Raw genomic sequence first — 15,097 nt, 5'->3', positions numbered from 1 at the left:
TCAATGATGACTCCAAGATCCTTTTCCGCCCCTGCACTGATGAGAAGGGAGTTCTCCAACCTGTAGGTATGGTGCTGGTTCTTCCTCCCTAAGTGCAGCACCTTCCACTGTCAGTGTTGAAACCCATCCTGTTCCCATCTGCCCACCCCTGTAACCTGTCCAGGTTGAATTGTAGCTTATTCCTTGCTTCTAGCGTGCCCACATCCCCCCAACATCTTAGTGTCATCAGCAAACTTGAACAGGGTGCACATTTGCTGCACAGTAATTTAGGTAATTTAGGTTAACCAAAAATTACCGCAGAGTACAGGTGTGCATCTACAAATGCACACATATACTGTGCAGTAACTATGGTGATTTACACCCAGTTACTTACGGCGCACTAATACACGTGTAGATGCCTTACTGCGCAGTAACACTGTGTGTGTGGACTCGCTTGGGAGTAACTTTAGTCCCAAATCAGGCCACACACAGCATTAGAAAGGGGGTGGCCACTTGACTGCACATGTAGACACTGTCATAAAAGGGGCTGGCCACCCATCTGCACATGTAGACACTGGCCCTAAAAATGCTTACTGCACAGTAACGGATAAGAACAGATTGACTTTTATTACTAGATGTTTTGGATCTGAGCCTTCAAGAGGCTGACAGCTACTCTGGTCAGTTTCCCTAGGCAGGCAAATACTTAGACAACTGGAGATGTGCCTGAACAAGTGGAAAAACTGGCATGATGTCTAGGAGGGAAAAAATGTGTATTTGGACAAGAAAGGGCGCCAAACAAAGGCTGGATCAAATCACTTATGCACTCAAAGGGTGCATTGAAACCCAGATCTGAATGTTAAGACTTGGGCCCCTCACTAATAGGGACATCCTATCAGGCAACAAATAACTTCACATCAAAGGAATTGGCAGGATATATGCAATGACCTACTCCCACTCTACTAGTGGCAGAAAGCTATTGTTAATTTAGATAGAAAGGTGAGATACAAACCTAGCACTTGATGCAAACTACTGCTTCTGTCACCTCTTACCAGTAGGCATTGAGGCTTCTCCATGTCAAAAAAAACTCAGACCAGCCAGGTCTCCAAAATAGGTCTCACAAGAACGATGAGACACTCCTTTGTGTCCTGGAATAGATGAAGCTCTTTTGCCTTAGGACCCAAGTTCAGTTTCTTTCTGATGGGTCAGCAAAGAATTATACCAGTTGCAGCAACACAGAACTCTGTCCCCTTCCTCTGAACCAAAAGAGGATTATATTGGCAAATTACAAATGAAGGACAAACCTAAAATAAATGGAGCTAGAAAGAGCCAGGATAAAAAAGACTCTGATTCTCTGACAAGGATTAGTACCCACCTAGGGAAACTTCTATATATAGTATCCATCAAAGTGTGTTAATTTTTAATAAATCTTTTAGGTTGTCTGGCAATCATGTACTGTCTGTGAACAAAGGGTGATTCAACTGAGAGGCAGCAGACATCAGTATGTGGGAGTAATCTCTGCTTCAGTGTGCAGACTGATCCCTACTAGGGTTTGGAACAAATTTGCATACAATAGCATTGCATCATTGACCAGCTGCATTTTTTCTATGGAGTGTTCTTGCCTTGCACTGAAAAACCAGGCTGTGCTGGCAATAGGGTGCTGGGCTGAGTAAGTGGGTCTGGCCCTACTGATAGATCTATGAGCTCAATAGGTGCATTAGCACATGGTGAATGATTACCAAATGAATAGCTGTCCCACTACTAACGTCTCCCTCATCAGGACTGAAGACCATTGTTGGAGCCTTGATGCAGTCCGTGAAGAAGCTCTCCGATGTCATGATACTCACAGTCTTCTGTCTCAGTGTGTTTGCACTTATTGGTCTTCAGTTGTTCATGGGGAACCTTCGGCACAAATGTGTCAGGTGGCCACCCCCTTTCAATGAGACTATGCAAGAAGACATCTTTGGAATGGACAATGACACCTTTGTGAATGCAACACTCTATGACAACCTGACTGGATCTGGTAACAATACCTTCGACTATGATGCTTATATGAACGATGAAGGTAAATGCTCACACTCCTTTCCTCTTTTGCTCAAATGTGCTAAAATAAACAGTATTATTAACTTCCTACCACCCTCCAGAGCCTACCATGATCAGCTGTCACTGAAACCTGTCCATTACTCAGGAAGAGAGTCTGGGGTGTAGTAGTAGTTCCATCAGGACAAGGGAGTTTATTCCTAGGTAATGCATGAACCCAAATGATCATGATTTGAACTTTAATTTACCCTACTCTTCCTGTCTTTCCACCCAAGCATATATCCAAGGGGTTCTGTTGCCCTGCAGTTTATCTAGGTGTCAAGATACCACTAGTGTCAATATACCACAAGGGTACCTCTTCACAGGAAGAGGGATGATGTGGTCAGCTAGGAGTCTGGGGAAACGTGTGGACTGGAAGTGCAATTCAGAACTCACAAATGATGATTTTTGTCAAAAAACAGACATATTTTGAGAAAAACCAAAATCCTCTGTCCGAGCTGAAGGACAGCATCCCTGCATTCCAGTGAGCTATGCATAGACTCTGACACTGCTGCTTTATAATGTGCAGCCATGTTTATTCAGGAAGCAGAGCTGCTGCTCATTAAGACCTCAGGTCTCTTGTTTTGCCTACCAAGTAACCCTACAGCAGGATAAGCCCTGAATGAAGTATGTCTCATCTTTGTTCAGAGTACTGAGCAGAACTCAGTAAAAGGTTGTGTTACATGTTGACTGAGCTGCTTTATTCCAAGCGGCTCTGAAATGAACTACAGGAAGGCTCCATACTAAAGGAGTAAAAGCCAGTATACAGGAGCCAACATGGATCTATGCAAACAGAAGCTATCCTTTCTGGTCATTCATTCAGGTTAACAGCTGCTTGGACCAGACTGATGTGCGGTGGGCTGAAATTCCATAAGTGGGACAAACTTTCAATGTACTTCTGTTGCTTAAGCAGAAGCCCAGTGGCAGGAAAGTAATCATAGTTTGGGCCTCACAGAGCAGACTCCAAATAGACCCCTTCAAATATAGTTATTAAGAGGGCAAATTGGGTAACACCCCAAGTGGGATAACAATGGCTGCTTTGTGCTCCTGCTGTAGCAGGTGCCTTAGGGTGCTGATCCCCACCTGTCAAAAGGGACTTACCCTGCCGGACAGGTTCTCTATTTCAGTAAACAAATACCGTCTCTGATGCATCTCAGCAGCTGCCGTTAGTCTCCTCTGGGTGGGGTCACTGGCAGAATTAGAGAGGGACGAGCATTATGCTCTTCCGGTCTTTGCCCTTTGTCAAAGGGCATGAGGGTTACATCTTCAATTGTCAGGGAACTGGTCAGGGTAGAAGTGGCAGAAAAAGGGCTTTGGCAATTAGGTGATAATAGAAGTGAGAGCTTGGCTTTCCCATGCTTTGTAGAGACTTAACGAATGCTGCGGTTCACTTATACTTGGGCTCTTGAAAATGTCTATTGGGCCTAATGTATATCACAGCGGCTGTATATCTCAGGGAGCATGGAACTGTGCACATACCACATGCACCCACATCCACTGATGCACTCCAGAGCTGAAAGATCACTGGCAGGGTTGCCTCAGGCTTGTTCCCAGCACACAAATGCACTAGCCTGGAGCAGCCTCACTGGCAAACTTCTGAGTTTGGAGCATATCCATAGACTTCGGAAGGCAGGGCATAAGTAGGGTATGTTAAGCCCTTTGATATATGGCAGGGGTCTTCAACCTTTTTTTAAGGAGTGTGCCCCCTCTGGGTACACTTCTGGCAGAGTAGTGGGGGAAGGGAGGGAGTGACAGCCAGACACAGAGCAGCTGGGGGTGCAGCGTGGGGTGGTGGATGACGGTGGCAGCTTCCCTTCCCCCTCCCAGCATCCAGCCAGCCAGGCAATGCTGATGTGACCCGCAGAGGCCACTGTCTTCACCTTTCTCCCTCCCCCACTGGCTCTGCTCCTGGGAGGTGGCGGCACAGGATGGTGGGTGGTGGTGCTCTGTCTCTGCCTGCCCGTGCATACCCCCTAGCCCCTTTTCAAGGACTCCCAGGGGTATGTGTACCCCTGGTTGACAACCCTTGATCTATGGTATAGACAAAGCTTTTAATTTTGGTTTACAAGAACCTTTTGCTGAAAGAGATTGTCCTTATGTATTTGCATCAAGAAACACACTGACCACTTTGGCTATTTCTAAAATGCTTTGTGTGTTTAGGATTCATGTGTTTTAAATGGTGAAACAAAACCACAAATCCTATGGAACTTAGGAAGTAACGTTACATTTATACCATACTAAGGCCACTTAAAATGCAAGTGTTTCATTAAACTCCTTAACTCATGCTAAATGTCCTCTGACACCGCATCCAGATGTGCAGACATGTGCAGTTTGTGGCGCTGCAAACCTCTTTGTGGCACCACAAACCACATGCCTGGAATGTTAAAATGTGCCCAGTGCTGCATATTTACAATGCGGGAGTAAATTTTGCTATTGGGAAATTCTAGTAGCAAAAAAAAACTTGGCAAAAAAAGCACAGCACATGTAAGAGGTGTGTGTGCTGGCAAACACAGAGGCTTGATCCTCCTAAGAGGCACTCTGGCTGCTGATCAGAGTGCCTAAACTCCTTTAGTTATCCCCCCTCTCCTCTAGCACACCAGGAGCTAGGAGGAGTGGGGAAAGGGCAGTTTCCCTGAAGTGAGGCAGTTTGCCCCACACCAAAGTGCGCATGCAGGGTTGTGCAGTGCAACAAAAAGCACTTTGCCACTGCAAGTGCATGCCCCCGCATGTGGTGATGTGCCTCAAGTGTCTCAAAGTTATGCCTCTTCAGGTGAGGGTTAATTCTGGTCCATGCTACCTAGCTTGTATTAGGGTAACTTCAGTCTGTTCCACAGAGATAAAATATGTAATGTTTAGTCATCCAGCATCCCACGATGCACTGCTCTGAGCCACCCCTCTCCCCATGAGTGGGAATAGAGCTCAAGTATCTTAGCTCCTAGCAATGCTCCTGCTTGCCAGCCCTCTAGTGGCAAATCAAAGCTGTACAGACAAGAAACATTAACCTTTAACCTGTGACCCTGTGACTTGCTCACAGCACATTCCAACTTTAACAGCACTTAGACCAAACTAAATCTGCGGAATATTAAGTGTAACACGTAAATTCACCCAAAGTTCATTATGAATAGCAAACCCAGACAGTAATAGGCGCAATGAAGAGTTTGTGCATGATGTAAAGGCTAGAGTATGGTGCGGTTAGTGTTTGAACAACTGTGTACAAATTGCCCTACAACTTTCATGTCCTGGTCTTTTCCTAATTTCAAAGGGAATTTCTACTTCCTGGAGGGAGCGCTTGATGCCCTGCTCTGTGGGAATAGCAGCGATGCTGGGTGAGTAAAGTTCTGCCTAAACCTGGGGTTCCTTGGGAAGGCAATAAAAATCAGCCTCAGTCTGTGGAGCTACTTCCTACCTTAGAAAAAAAAAAGTAATGCCATCCAGACTAGTCATCAATAAATGATTGCTGTGAGTTTGAGGGGGTGGGGAGAGGGGTCCTGGACATGAACATTCATTTTACCTTGAACATTCATTGCATCTTTGATTGCAGCTGGTCATGAATTTTCTGATTAAATTATTTGAAAGCAGACCTTTTCCTGGGAATATACTAGTTTCAATGTGTTTCAGAAAAGTTTCCATGATGGAATTTCTAGTCAAAACCAAAGAGATAGAGAGGAATGGGATGTGGCTGGATTGGGTTCAAATCCCTACACCAAACAATATACAATGCATGTGAAATGGAATGGCTCCAACAGGAGATAATGATAGACACCCATCCAGGAACAGCCAGTAGCTTGCTGGTTGGGGATTAACTTGTGGGTATTCTTGAGGTTCAAGTCCTTAGTCTGAATCAGACAGAGCAGGGTCTTTCACACTCAGGGCATGTCTACACATGCACTTAAATGTGCATTAGCCTATTTTAATGTGCATTAAGGTGTCACAAAAGAAAAACCATGTACTTTCACTAATGAGCATTAAAATAGGCGAATGTGCCTTTTTCTAGTACCTCACAATGGAAGGCATTTGTACACGTGTGTGCGCTGCATTGCTGGTGCTTTTAAAAAGTGCCCAGTGCTGCAGCGCATGCATTTGTAAAATAATAAATAGTGCATGAGTTCTGAGAAAATGGCAGCAGTACACTATTGAACTAAAACATATCAAAGGTGTCTTAGTTCCAAAGCGCGCCACTGCCGTTTCCTTAGCGCTGACGCACATTTCACCATTTATATAAATGCATGTGACGCAGTGCTGGACATGTCAGCTTGCGTGCTCAGCACACACTGGATTTCCAGCGTGTTGGAGCAGATGTGGGTGTGTGTATAAATGCCCAGAGGTACTAAACGTAACACGCATTAACAAAAGTGCATTAATGAATGAGTAGATGCACCCTCAGTGTCCTAACCACCAGTCTGTTAGCTAATCTTTTTCCTGCCCAGCCCTAATTTAGGCACAAACCTTTTGGGAATGAAGAGTTTTTTCTTTTGGTAGAAGTTCAAACCCTTCAGTGCTGAAGGATATACAGGCAGATCCTTCTGGGTATCAGCCTCCCTCAGGCTAGTTACTCTCTCAGTGAAATGTGGAAATTACTTCCCCTTTGGGGAAGAAAGGGCATCCAACATGGTTGTACATTCTGGGGAAGTTCTGCAGGGAGTGCCGGGTGGCTGATCCCTGAGGAGTCATTTGGGCTGATTCTCCTCCTGAATCTTTAGTGCTACAGGGCAACGAGCAGGGTTCTGCTTCTCCTGCTTGCTATCCGATATATCATAGGGCAGTTCAGAAAATAACCACTCAGATAGGGTGGGGGAAAGGTATTTTGGCCTCCTATTGCCTTTTAATTAGGGAGGTAAGTGAAATCCAGATGCCAGATAGTTATACTGGTGTAGTCTCTCCTTGATGCTCAGCCTTGAGCCTTTCCAGCGCACAGCTGGTGTCTTGGGTTGAGACTGGCACACCCCTGTCTTTCTTGGGACTTCAGTCAGGTATATATCCTGGCAAAACCATGCAAGCTGTGCATGTGTGCTCTACCCACCATAGCCCAGCAGCCCCAGTTGTGTCAAGTTGCTTCTTAGCTCCTTAGCACAGTTCTGAAACAGCCCAGATGAATCACCTGTCCCCCTGGCAAGCACCAAAGTTTCCAATGCTGGATGCCTATGTTTAGGGTCTGTAGATATATTTAGAGACCTAAGTGATGGCCTGCTTTTCATATTCTTCTGAAAATGTGGCCACTTATCACTTATTCAGGTGCCTTAAAAAAACTGAGAAAATTGAGCCCCTTTAGGGCATCTCAGGTTGGACACCCAAGTTCTGAGGCATCAGTGGTCATTAGCCATTTTGAAAATTCTTAGCAGAAATCCTTTTTTTTTTTTTTTTTTTCAGGTATTTAAGCAAGGGGCTATGTTGTCAAAAATGCTATTCCCCCAGTAGTTCTCATCATAGTCAGTGAAAAGACCTGGGGGTTCAACTGTGGCACCTAAGAACCTAATCATGGACTAGCACCTTGTTGTGGCTAGACAAATACACCTATACATGTGCTCTGGGGTGGGGGCATTTTAATTAGAGCAGATATCAGGAGCAGCTCTAATTAAAATGCTTGCAGCATCTCATGTATTCAGTGTCCCGCATTTCAAAATGGCGGTGGGGGTGCTTTAACTAAAGCTCGTTCAACAAGTTTTAGTTAACATGCCCCTACCACCATTTTGAAAAATGGGAATGCTGAATACAGAAGATGCTGCAGCATGCTGGAGCGTTCTGATTATAATGCTCCAGAAGACTTGATTTAATCTGAGTCTAATCAAAATGTGTCAGAGCAAATATAAAAGTACCCTATATCAGGGCAAAACTGAATAGCAGCCTTGTCCTCAGACAGAATGCAGTCAAATAAAAAGACAGTAGACAGACAGAGAAGTACAGGAAAATGGAAAGCAATAAGACAACAGAACTGGTCAGGATGATAGCTCTGTAGACAAGAGGCTGATTGCCGCCATGTTTTTCATAGGCCTCACAGCAGTAGAGACAACTAAGGAGGGATTTTGCAGGGAATAATGAAGCAACTTTGTGTATGTTTGTGGGGAAGTCCTTTCAACTCTGATGAGTATAACAGGTGAACACTGCCAGTAGAGAATGGCCTTATGGCTATATCAGAGTTGGGAGCTGACATTTTTACAGTGAACAAGAGAGATACAGGATGGTAGCTGCTTGTGAAACCTACCTAATAGGGCTGTGCGAAATTTCACCAGCCATTTCATTTCGACACTGTTTTGATTCATTTTGAGGTTGAAAAAGCAAAATTGAAATGAAACAAAGGCTATCGAAATAGTCTCAAAACAAAACGAGGCAAGTCGAAAGTTTTTGACTGTAGCACTGGGGATGGGAAGTCAGTCCAGCTGGGTTGACTTCCCACCCCCTGTGCTAGATTGTGTTGGGGTGGGATGCAGCCCAGCTGGGCTGCCTCCACCCGGCACAATCTAGTGACCCCAGTGCCGGCACGATCTAGTGTTGGGGATGGGAAGTCAGCCCAGATGGGCTGACTCCCCATCCACGGGAAAACTTGAAATAGCATCAGAATAGCCTATCTGTTTCGATTGAATGGAACGCTGTTCTCTGGAACTGTTGAAACTTTAGGCAAAACAGACAGCACCTAAAGAGGTCCTGGATCGCTAAACGTAGACACACAATGTTGCTAGTCCACCAAGCTGTAAGATTTGGGGCATGCGTGTGTGTGTGTGAGGAAGGAAACCTTGTTTCCTAATGGTTTGACATCAGCATGCTCCTTGGTCCTTGTATGCACCTCAGTATCAGGCCTATGCATCTCATAAGACTGGAGTGAAAACAAGGTCTTCACAATTTAAACGCATGCTAGCTTCTCTGTATCATGTGAGCCATCAGGTTCTCACTACAGTATTGAATGAGAATCTAGTTCAGATTTGGTTTGCTTCTTGTTTTGAATCACCCCCAAGCTGGCCTCTTTGTTTCAGTGAAGGCTTGAAGCTGAAATGGAGCCTCACCTCTCCAGTGTCTTAACATAAAGTTATATTTACTTTAACCCCAGTGTGCCCTTCCTGGGAAAGGTACGGGGCAGCAGCATGCATTCAAGTATCTTCCCTTCTGTTCTCCTTCTGGCAGGAAGTGCCCTGAAGGCTATGAATGTATGAAAGCAGGAAGGAACCCAAACTATGGCTACACTAGTTATGACACATTTAGTTGGGCTTTCCTTGCTCTCTTCCGCCTCATGACTCAGGATTACTGGGAGAACCTCTTCCAGCTGGTAAGCTGTTTCTTTCTTTTTACTGTGCCTTCCCTTTAGCAGAGGGAATTGTCTGCATTAACTGGCACATGCCCCTCCAGATGTGTTGTGGGGGCTTCAAGTTGATGTTCACTGTGTGCGTATGTATGAATTTTACTTCCTTGCATGATGTCTTCCCTTTGCATGCAGTGGTGAAATTTTTATTTCACTCATGGTCTAGAAGATCAGAAAAGTGTCCATAACCACTAGGTCTAAAGCATGCGAGAGTCTGTCCTTTTGCTTACAGGAATGCATGCAATATCATGCAGGTGGAAGCAACCACCCAGTCCCCACTCTGGCCAATGCAATGCTGTGTAATTGTATATGGATGTGAGCCAGATACAACTGGTGCACATGCTGCAGTTGACAGCAATGATAATCACAACCTACAAAAATAAATCACATGGTGGCATCTAGGACTAGAAATTAGTCCTATGGTTGCAAAGACTGATTGGAGCTGTGGGAAGAAACTGTTAGGAGTAGCAGGTTCCTTATCTTCTCTGTTAAAGCAACCGCAAGAGGGCAACATCCCACAGGTAGGTATAGCCCATACATAGGGATCTATCCTATTTGTGATATCGAGTTTGTCATGGAAACTATGAAAAAAAGCCTATTTCCACAAACCCCACGAAAATACCAATATCCATGATTTTGGCATGGAATCACTAGGAAAAAAGGTTACTTAAATGAAAATGCTGGCTCCCCAAGGCTGCTGGAGCCCAGCCTTGCAGCCCACCATGGTGCAGGGAGAAACCACTGGCCTGAAGGGAAGCAGCAAAGATGGCAGCCACCCCCCCATCCTTCGCTGCTGATTGGCCAAGAAGGCTACCCATCATGTGGCCCCGCCCCTCTCTACCAATCAGCAGCGAGGGTACGACAAATATATTAAACCTCTAGTTTGTAGCCAGACCCTATGGTTGAGACCTCCATAGCTCAGAAGTATTTAGATCTGGAATTCAGCTCATTCTAATGACAGGAGTCTGCTATGAAATACAGATCAAAGTGCTGATTCACTGACCCTCCAGAGTGTGGCTATCTGCAATATTTATTTCAAGACCATGCTCATGGATTTAATACTTTAATTATGGTGGAAGAACCATGCAGTCCACTGCTGCCTATACTGGAGCAGAATCCCTGCAGATTCTGCTGGCTGAGGCATAATCCACTTCTGTGGACTGCAATAGGAGACATTGATGGTGAGAGCTGATCAGTAGCCTAGCTTTTCACTGCATAGCATGGATATGCATGACTCTCCTCCCAGCCCTTCTCTGGGAAGGGGCACTTAGGCGACACAGCAATTTGAAAATAAATAGTTCCTTCCGTAATGGTAACATGCCTCTTCTTTTTGTAGACTCTACGTGCAGCTGGGAAAACTTACATGATCTTCTTTGTTCTGATTATATTCCTCGGTTCCTTCTACCTCATCAACCTGATCCTGGCTGTGGTAGCCATGGCATATGCAGAGCAAAATGATGCTACTGCACTGGAAATACAGCAGAAGGAGGAGGAGTATCAGAAGCTCCTGGAACAGCTGAAAAAGCATCAGGAGGAACAAGCAAAAATGGTTAGTCAACTGCTTGGATACTATGGGCATTGTCAACCTAAGAGGATGGGGTGGAAAGGGGGAAGCAGAGGGAAGGAATCTGGGTCAGGACCTTGCACAGTCTGACTCACAGGCTGCAACACTGTCCTCTGCGTCTTGCACAAAAATTCCAATGGTCGTATTTTATTTTGCACATCCCTCTTTTGAAACAACTAAAATTGTGGCAACCTGAACCAGGATTGGAGCATGTACAGTTCCACACAAAGGCAACAATGCTACTTTTGGATTGGTAGCACTGCTTTGTTTCCCAGTCAGAAGCTATGTAGCTTGTAGGCCTGTGTGAAGTGGCTAGTATTTGATTTGGATTTGGATTTGGCCAATTTGGGGGACAGTGATTCGATTTGGTGATTTGAATTTGGGGGGAGGGCCAGGAGAGCTGGCAGGGTTCCCCCCTATGGTCCCCTCCACCCTCCCCCAGTACCCACTTCCCTGCCCCTAGTACTTACCAGCTCGGAGTGGCTGCAGCTCCCAGCCACTGGGGACTGCCTGAATCATCAAAGCTCTCTGAATCTTTGGCAAAGATTCAGAGAGCTTTGAATCGATTCAGACCTTTAAATTGCTCCCTGGATTCAATTCGAATTCAGAGATTCGGCCACTGAATCGGACTGAATCTCCTCCGAATTGAATCACCACCCAAAGCTTCTTGTGGCCCTAGTAAGTGGCTGAGTGGGGAGTCTCATGGGAACCAGCAGGTTCTGTCCTCCATGCACTTCCTTGCTTTTAGCGTGACCTTCTAGCTCTAAAGGTTCTTGTGGCCTGGTCTAGACCAACCAACTGATCCAGCCCCTATTGTTATTTCTATTTGCATTCTTTTAATTATTTCTGTTAGTAAAGGTTGTGTCTAAGGGCATGGCCCCTTTGAACAAGCATAATTGTGCAACCAGGAGTTGTTTCAGTTCTCTGGCTGAACTGAAAATCTGAGACAAGAATTAATGTAGGGGAACCATCTAGCTACAGCTCCAGAGGTGTGGATTCAAGCCCTCCTCTTCTTTTCTCTTCCCTTCCATTGTCACCCCTCTCCCCTGCCCCTTCTGCAGCTGCCATTCCAACCCTCTTGCTGTCACTCTGACGCAGTACTTTCCTCTGTGCCCATTAACCTCTTCCTCCTGTCCTCCATGTCTCCCTTCCCCTACAATTCTTAACTTGTCTCTTGCCCTCCTTTTCCCCTTTCTTTCCATATTCATTCTTCACTGTGTCCTAAGAGTGCTCTGTCTAGCCCTGTAAACCACACCGTGGACATAATTTTGGTCATAGCTACTGCCTCACTATAAACAGCAGCAGACTCATTTCCACCTGCTGTATTGTACATCTGTGGTACACAATCTCCAGCCCAAGGGCCAGATCCAGCTTGTGGAGCCATGTTATCAAGTCTGTAGGGCCTCCTTGTAGGTCTGGAAACGTGGCAGTGAGGGAATGGTGGCAATTAACACTGCCACACTCCCCGGCCACTAAATTTCCAAGCACTGCAGACCACTTGACCAGTCCCAGCCAGGCTGATCCCACATGCTTTATTGGCCTGCACTATACTTCCACCCTATGGGGCTTAAAGGCTGGGCACCCACATTCTACAATATGGAAATGGTGGCCACCTTGCCGGCTCTGGCAGTACTGAAAGATGGCAGCCATATGGAATAAAGGGAAACCAATCAACTTATGGCCTTTCATTCATGTTATCACGCGATGCATTTAACCCCTCTCTGCCCCCCGTTTTATCTGGATGCTTATCACTAGCGTTTTTCAAGAGTTGGCAATACTACGAAAGCATGAATACCACCGCAAGGCCCAGGCATGTAGAGGGATCTCTCCTTTCTCCTTCTTTGGACAACTGATGTTTTTAGAATTACAGTACTAGTGGCTCTGAGTCATGAGTTAGCAATTTCTTGCACCATTTGAGCAGTGACAGCTCTTGCTTACCAAAGTAGAAAAAGCTTCAAAGAATTATATCTTGTTAGTAAGACAGGGCCTTCATTTCCTGAAACCACGTGGAGCAGCTTAATTGAGCTACATTTTGCAAGTGTCCACCTTCTCCAGCCTCCCCAAACATTCGTACATACATGCACATTCTTGGTGTTGTAAATAGTTTGCATTAACATTTGCTACAGCTGCTGGGGGTCTCTGGAGCTGCCTGATTTATATCTGCTTGCTCCTTTTTGGTCCCACCATGTTATTTTAGCCTCTTTCCGGTCCTCATAATTGTCTCCTAAACAGAGTGAGCCTGTAAAAATGTGGGCAAAAGCTTCTCTAGTGTCTGACATTCCTGCCTAGCTGATGTCTGCTCAAGGGCCTTGTCATTTTTAACATCCTCTAATCAATCAGCATTTTGGCTGTTGCTGGCAGCTTCCGGATTCTTTCTTTTGATGCACCCCTACAGACATAATTTTTGTTTGGGCAAATGATCAACTTCCTCATTTATACAGACAGATGCAAAATAGCAATTTAATATCACCTCCTGCCTCTAATTTTCATCATTTGGAACAGGAATTCTGTTGTCAGCCCATCTCCAGGTAAGGCATCTACTTGGAAATGGTTTACTTTCACTCAGAGCCCTTTGTGTTTGACCGTCTTAATTCTCTAGAGGGATAGTCCCAAGTTGCAAAGTTGTTTATATCTCAAGTGCCCCGGTTCTCAGAATATTCCAGTCTGAGGGATGGGGTGGACAGTGTAGTACAGGGTGGGCAATTATTTAGGTTGGTGGGCCACTTGATGAGTTTTGGTGAGCTGTCAAGGCCCGCACACTACGGTTGTGCGAGGCGTCAGACAGAGCTTCGGATCTGGAGAAGCTTCGGACGCTTCAGGGTCTGAAGCATAATGTCCAGGTCAAAGCGCTGCCTTGTTCAGCTTCCCGAAGTGGTTCAGAGCTTCCGAAGCACTTTGGAGCTGCCTCAGGGATCCAGCCATAGGGTATAATGGGGAAACAATAAAATATCTATAACTTCGTTGTTTTTTGTCTGATTTGGATGCATTTTTCAGGGATGGTAGACTCTACAGAGAGCATGAAGCCTGCCAAGTTTCAATAAGATCAGTGTAGGGGTTTGGGGGGAACTGCACCCCAAATTCTTTAAAGCAAAACTCCTGTCACATCTATGTGTTAAACTGCAGGGGTGGTAGCTCTTACTGAGGCCACAAAGCCTGGCAAGTTTCAAGAAGATCAGAGCAGGGGTTTGGGGGGGAACTGCCCCTCAAGCTGCGGACAAGCAGAACTCGTGCCATGGGTGACTCTGTGTGTTAAGGTACAGCGGGGTGACAGCTGCAGGGATGGTGGCCCCTGCTGAGGCCATGACGCCTGCCAGTTGTGGAGGAGATCAGTGCAGGGGGAGTCTGGGGCTCTGCACTCCTAGCTGCTGACAGGGAAAACTCGTGCCATGGATGCTCGTGGGACTGACTGTCTCTGTCTTGGGGCAGAGAGCAGGGGCCAAGATAGTACCATTGGTGGGCATGGGATAGCAGTGTGGCCCAGGCTGCTCCAGGTATGCAGAGCTCAGCCCCATTCAGAGGTCCACAGGGGCAGCTGTGGGCTATAGTGGATTCAATTAATTAGCAGGTTGGATTCAACCTGCAGCCCATATTTTGCCCATCCCTGCTGTAGCAGGATGTTATCATGCTACCATATCTAGTCCAGTGTGCAACATTAACCAATGAAACCTTCCAAACCACCCTAATGAGGTGCCATTTCTCATTACCTCCTTCATATGGATGGGAAAAGGAAGATACAGAAATATTAAGCTGAAGTTTTTAAAGCGGTCTGAGGGTGTCAGGCACGTCAATGCTACAGCCATTCAATGAGAATCAGGTACTTAAAACTCATTAGGTAATTTTTTAAAATATCAGTGCAGGCAGGTATTTACAGTCTTTGTTCCAGACTGTACTCAGGATCCCATTAAAATACATTGTCTTCTATCAAGCACAACCCACTGGTCAGAATGGGGTTGACATCTTCTCTGCTGATCAAGAGAGGTACAAGTTTATTAGAGCTCTTACTTACAAAGCCTCTCTTCCTAGCAAATATGAGTCTGTATAGCTTTCACTGAAGTCCTTGATAAATATGAATGAATAATGTTGCGGCGCTGGTGTTATCGGGAAGGCTTTGGCTTCCATGACCACAGCCCGTTCTTTGGAGAGAGAGGCAGCGAGCTGCTGGGAAGAGATGGCCTCCACCTCTCTCCCCT

At 45.7% G+C, this 15,097-nt stretch overlaps 1 protein-coding gene across 1 annotated transcript in view; it reads left to right on the top strand.

Annotated features, from left to right (window-relative positions):
• The window catches only part of LOC109322440 (sodium channel protein type 4 subunit alpha-like), a 55,175-nt gene that overhangs the window by 5,964 nt on the left and 34,114 nt on the right, over nucleotides 1-15,097 (top strand). The window contains exons 4-7 of the mRNA XM_019553498.1: nucleotides 1,757-2,041; nucleotides 5,318-5,381; nucleotides 9,169-9,310; nucleotides 10,680-10,892. Coding sequence (XP_019409043.1) covers nucleotides 1,757-2,041; nucleotides 5,318-5,381; nucleotides 9,169-9,310; nucleotides 10,680-10,892 — 704 coding nt within the window. The remainder of the gene's footprint in view (nucleotides 1-1,756; nucleotides 2,042-5,317; nucleotides 5,382-9,168; nucleotides 9,311-10,679; nucleotides 10,893-15,097) is intronic.

The sequence above is a fragment of the Crocodylus porosus genome, unplaced genomic scaffold, assembly GCF_001723895.1.
Source record: "Crocodylus porosus isolate Cpor-Errol unplaced genomic scaffold, CroPor_comp1, whole genome shotgun sequence".
In the NCBI taxonomy this organism is placed as follows: Eukaryota; Metazoa; Chordata; order Crocodylia; family Crocodylidae; genus Crocodylus; species Crocodylus porosus.
The sequence above is the reverse complement of the archived record's forward strand: the minus strand, read 5'-3'. Positions and strand labels throughout refer to the sequence as shown.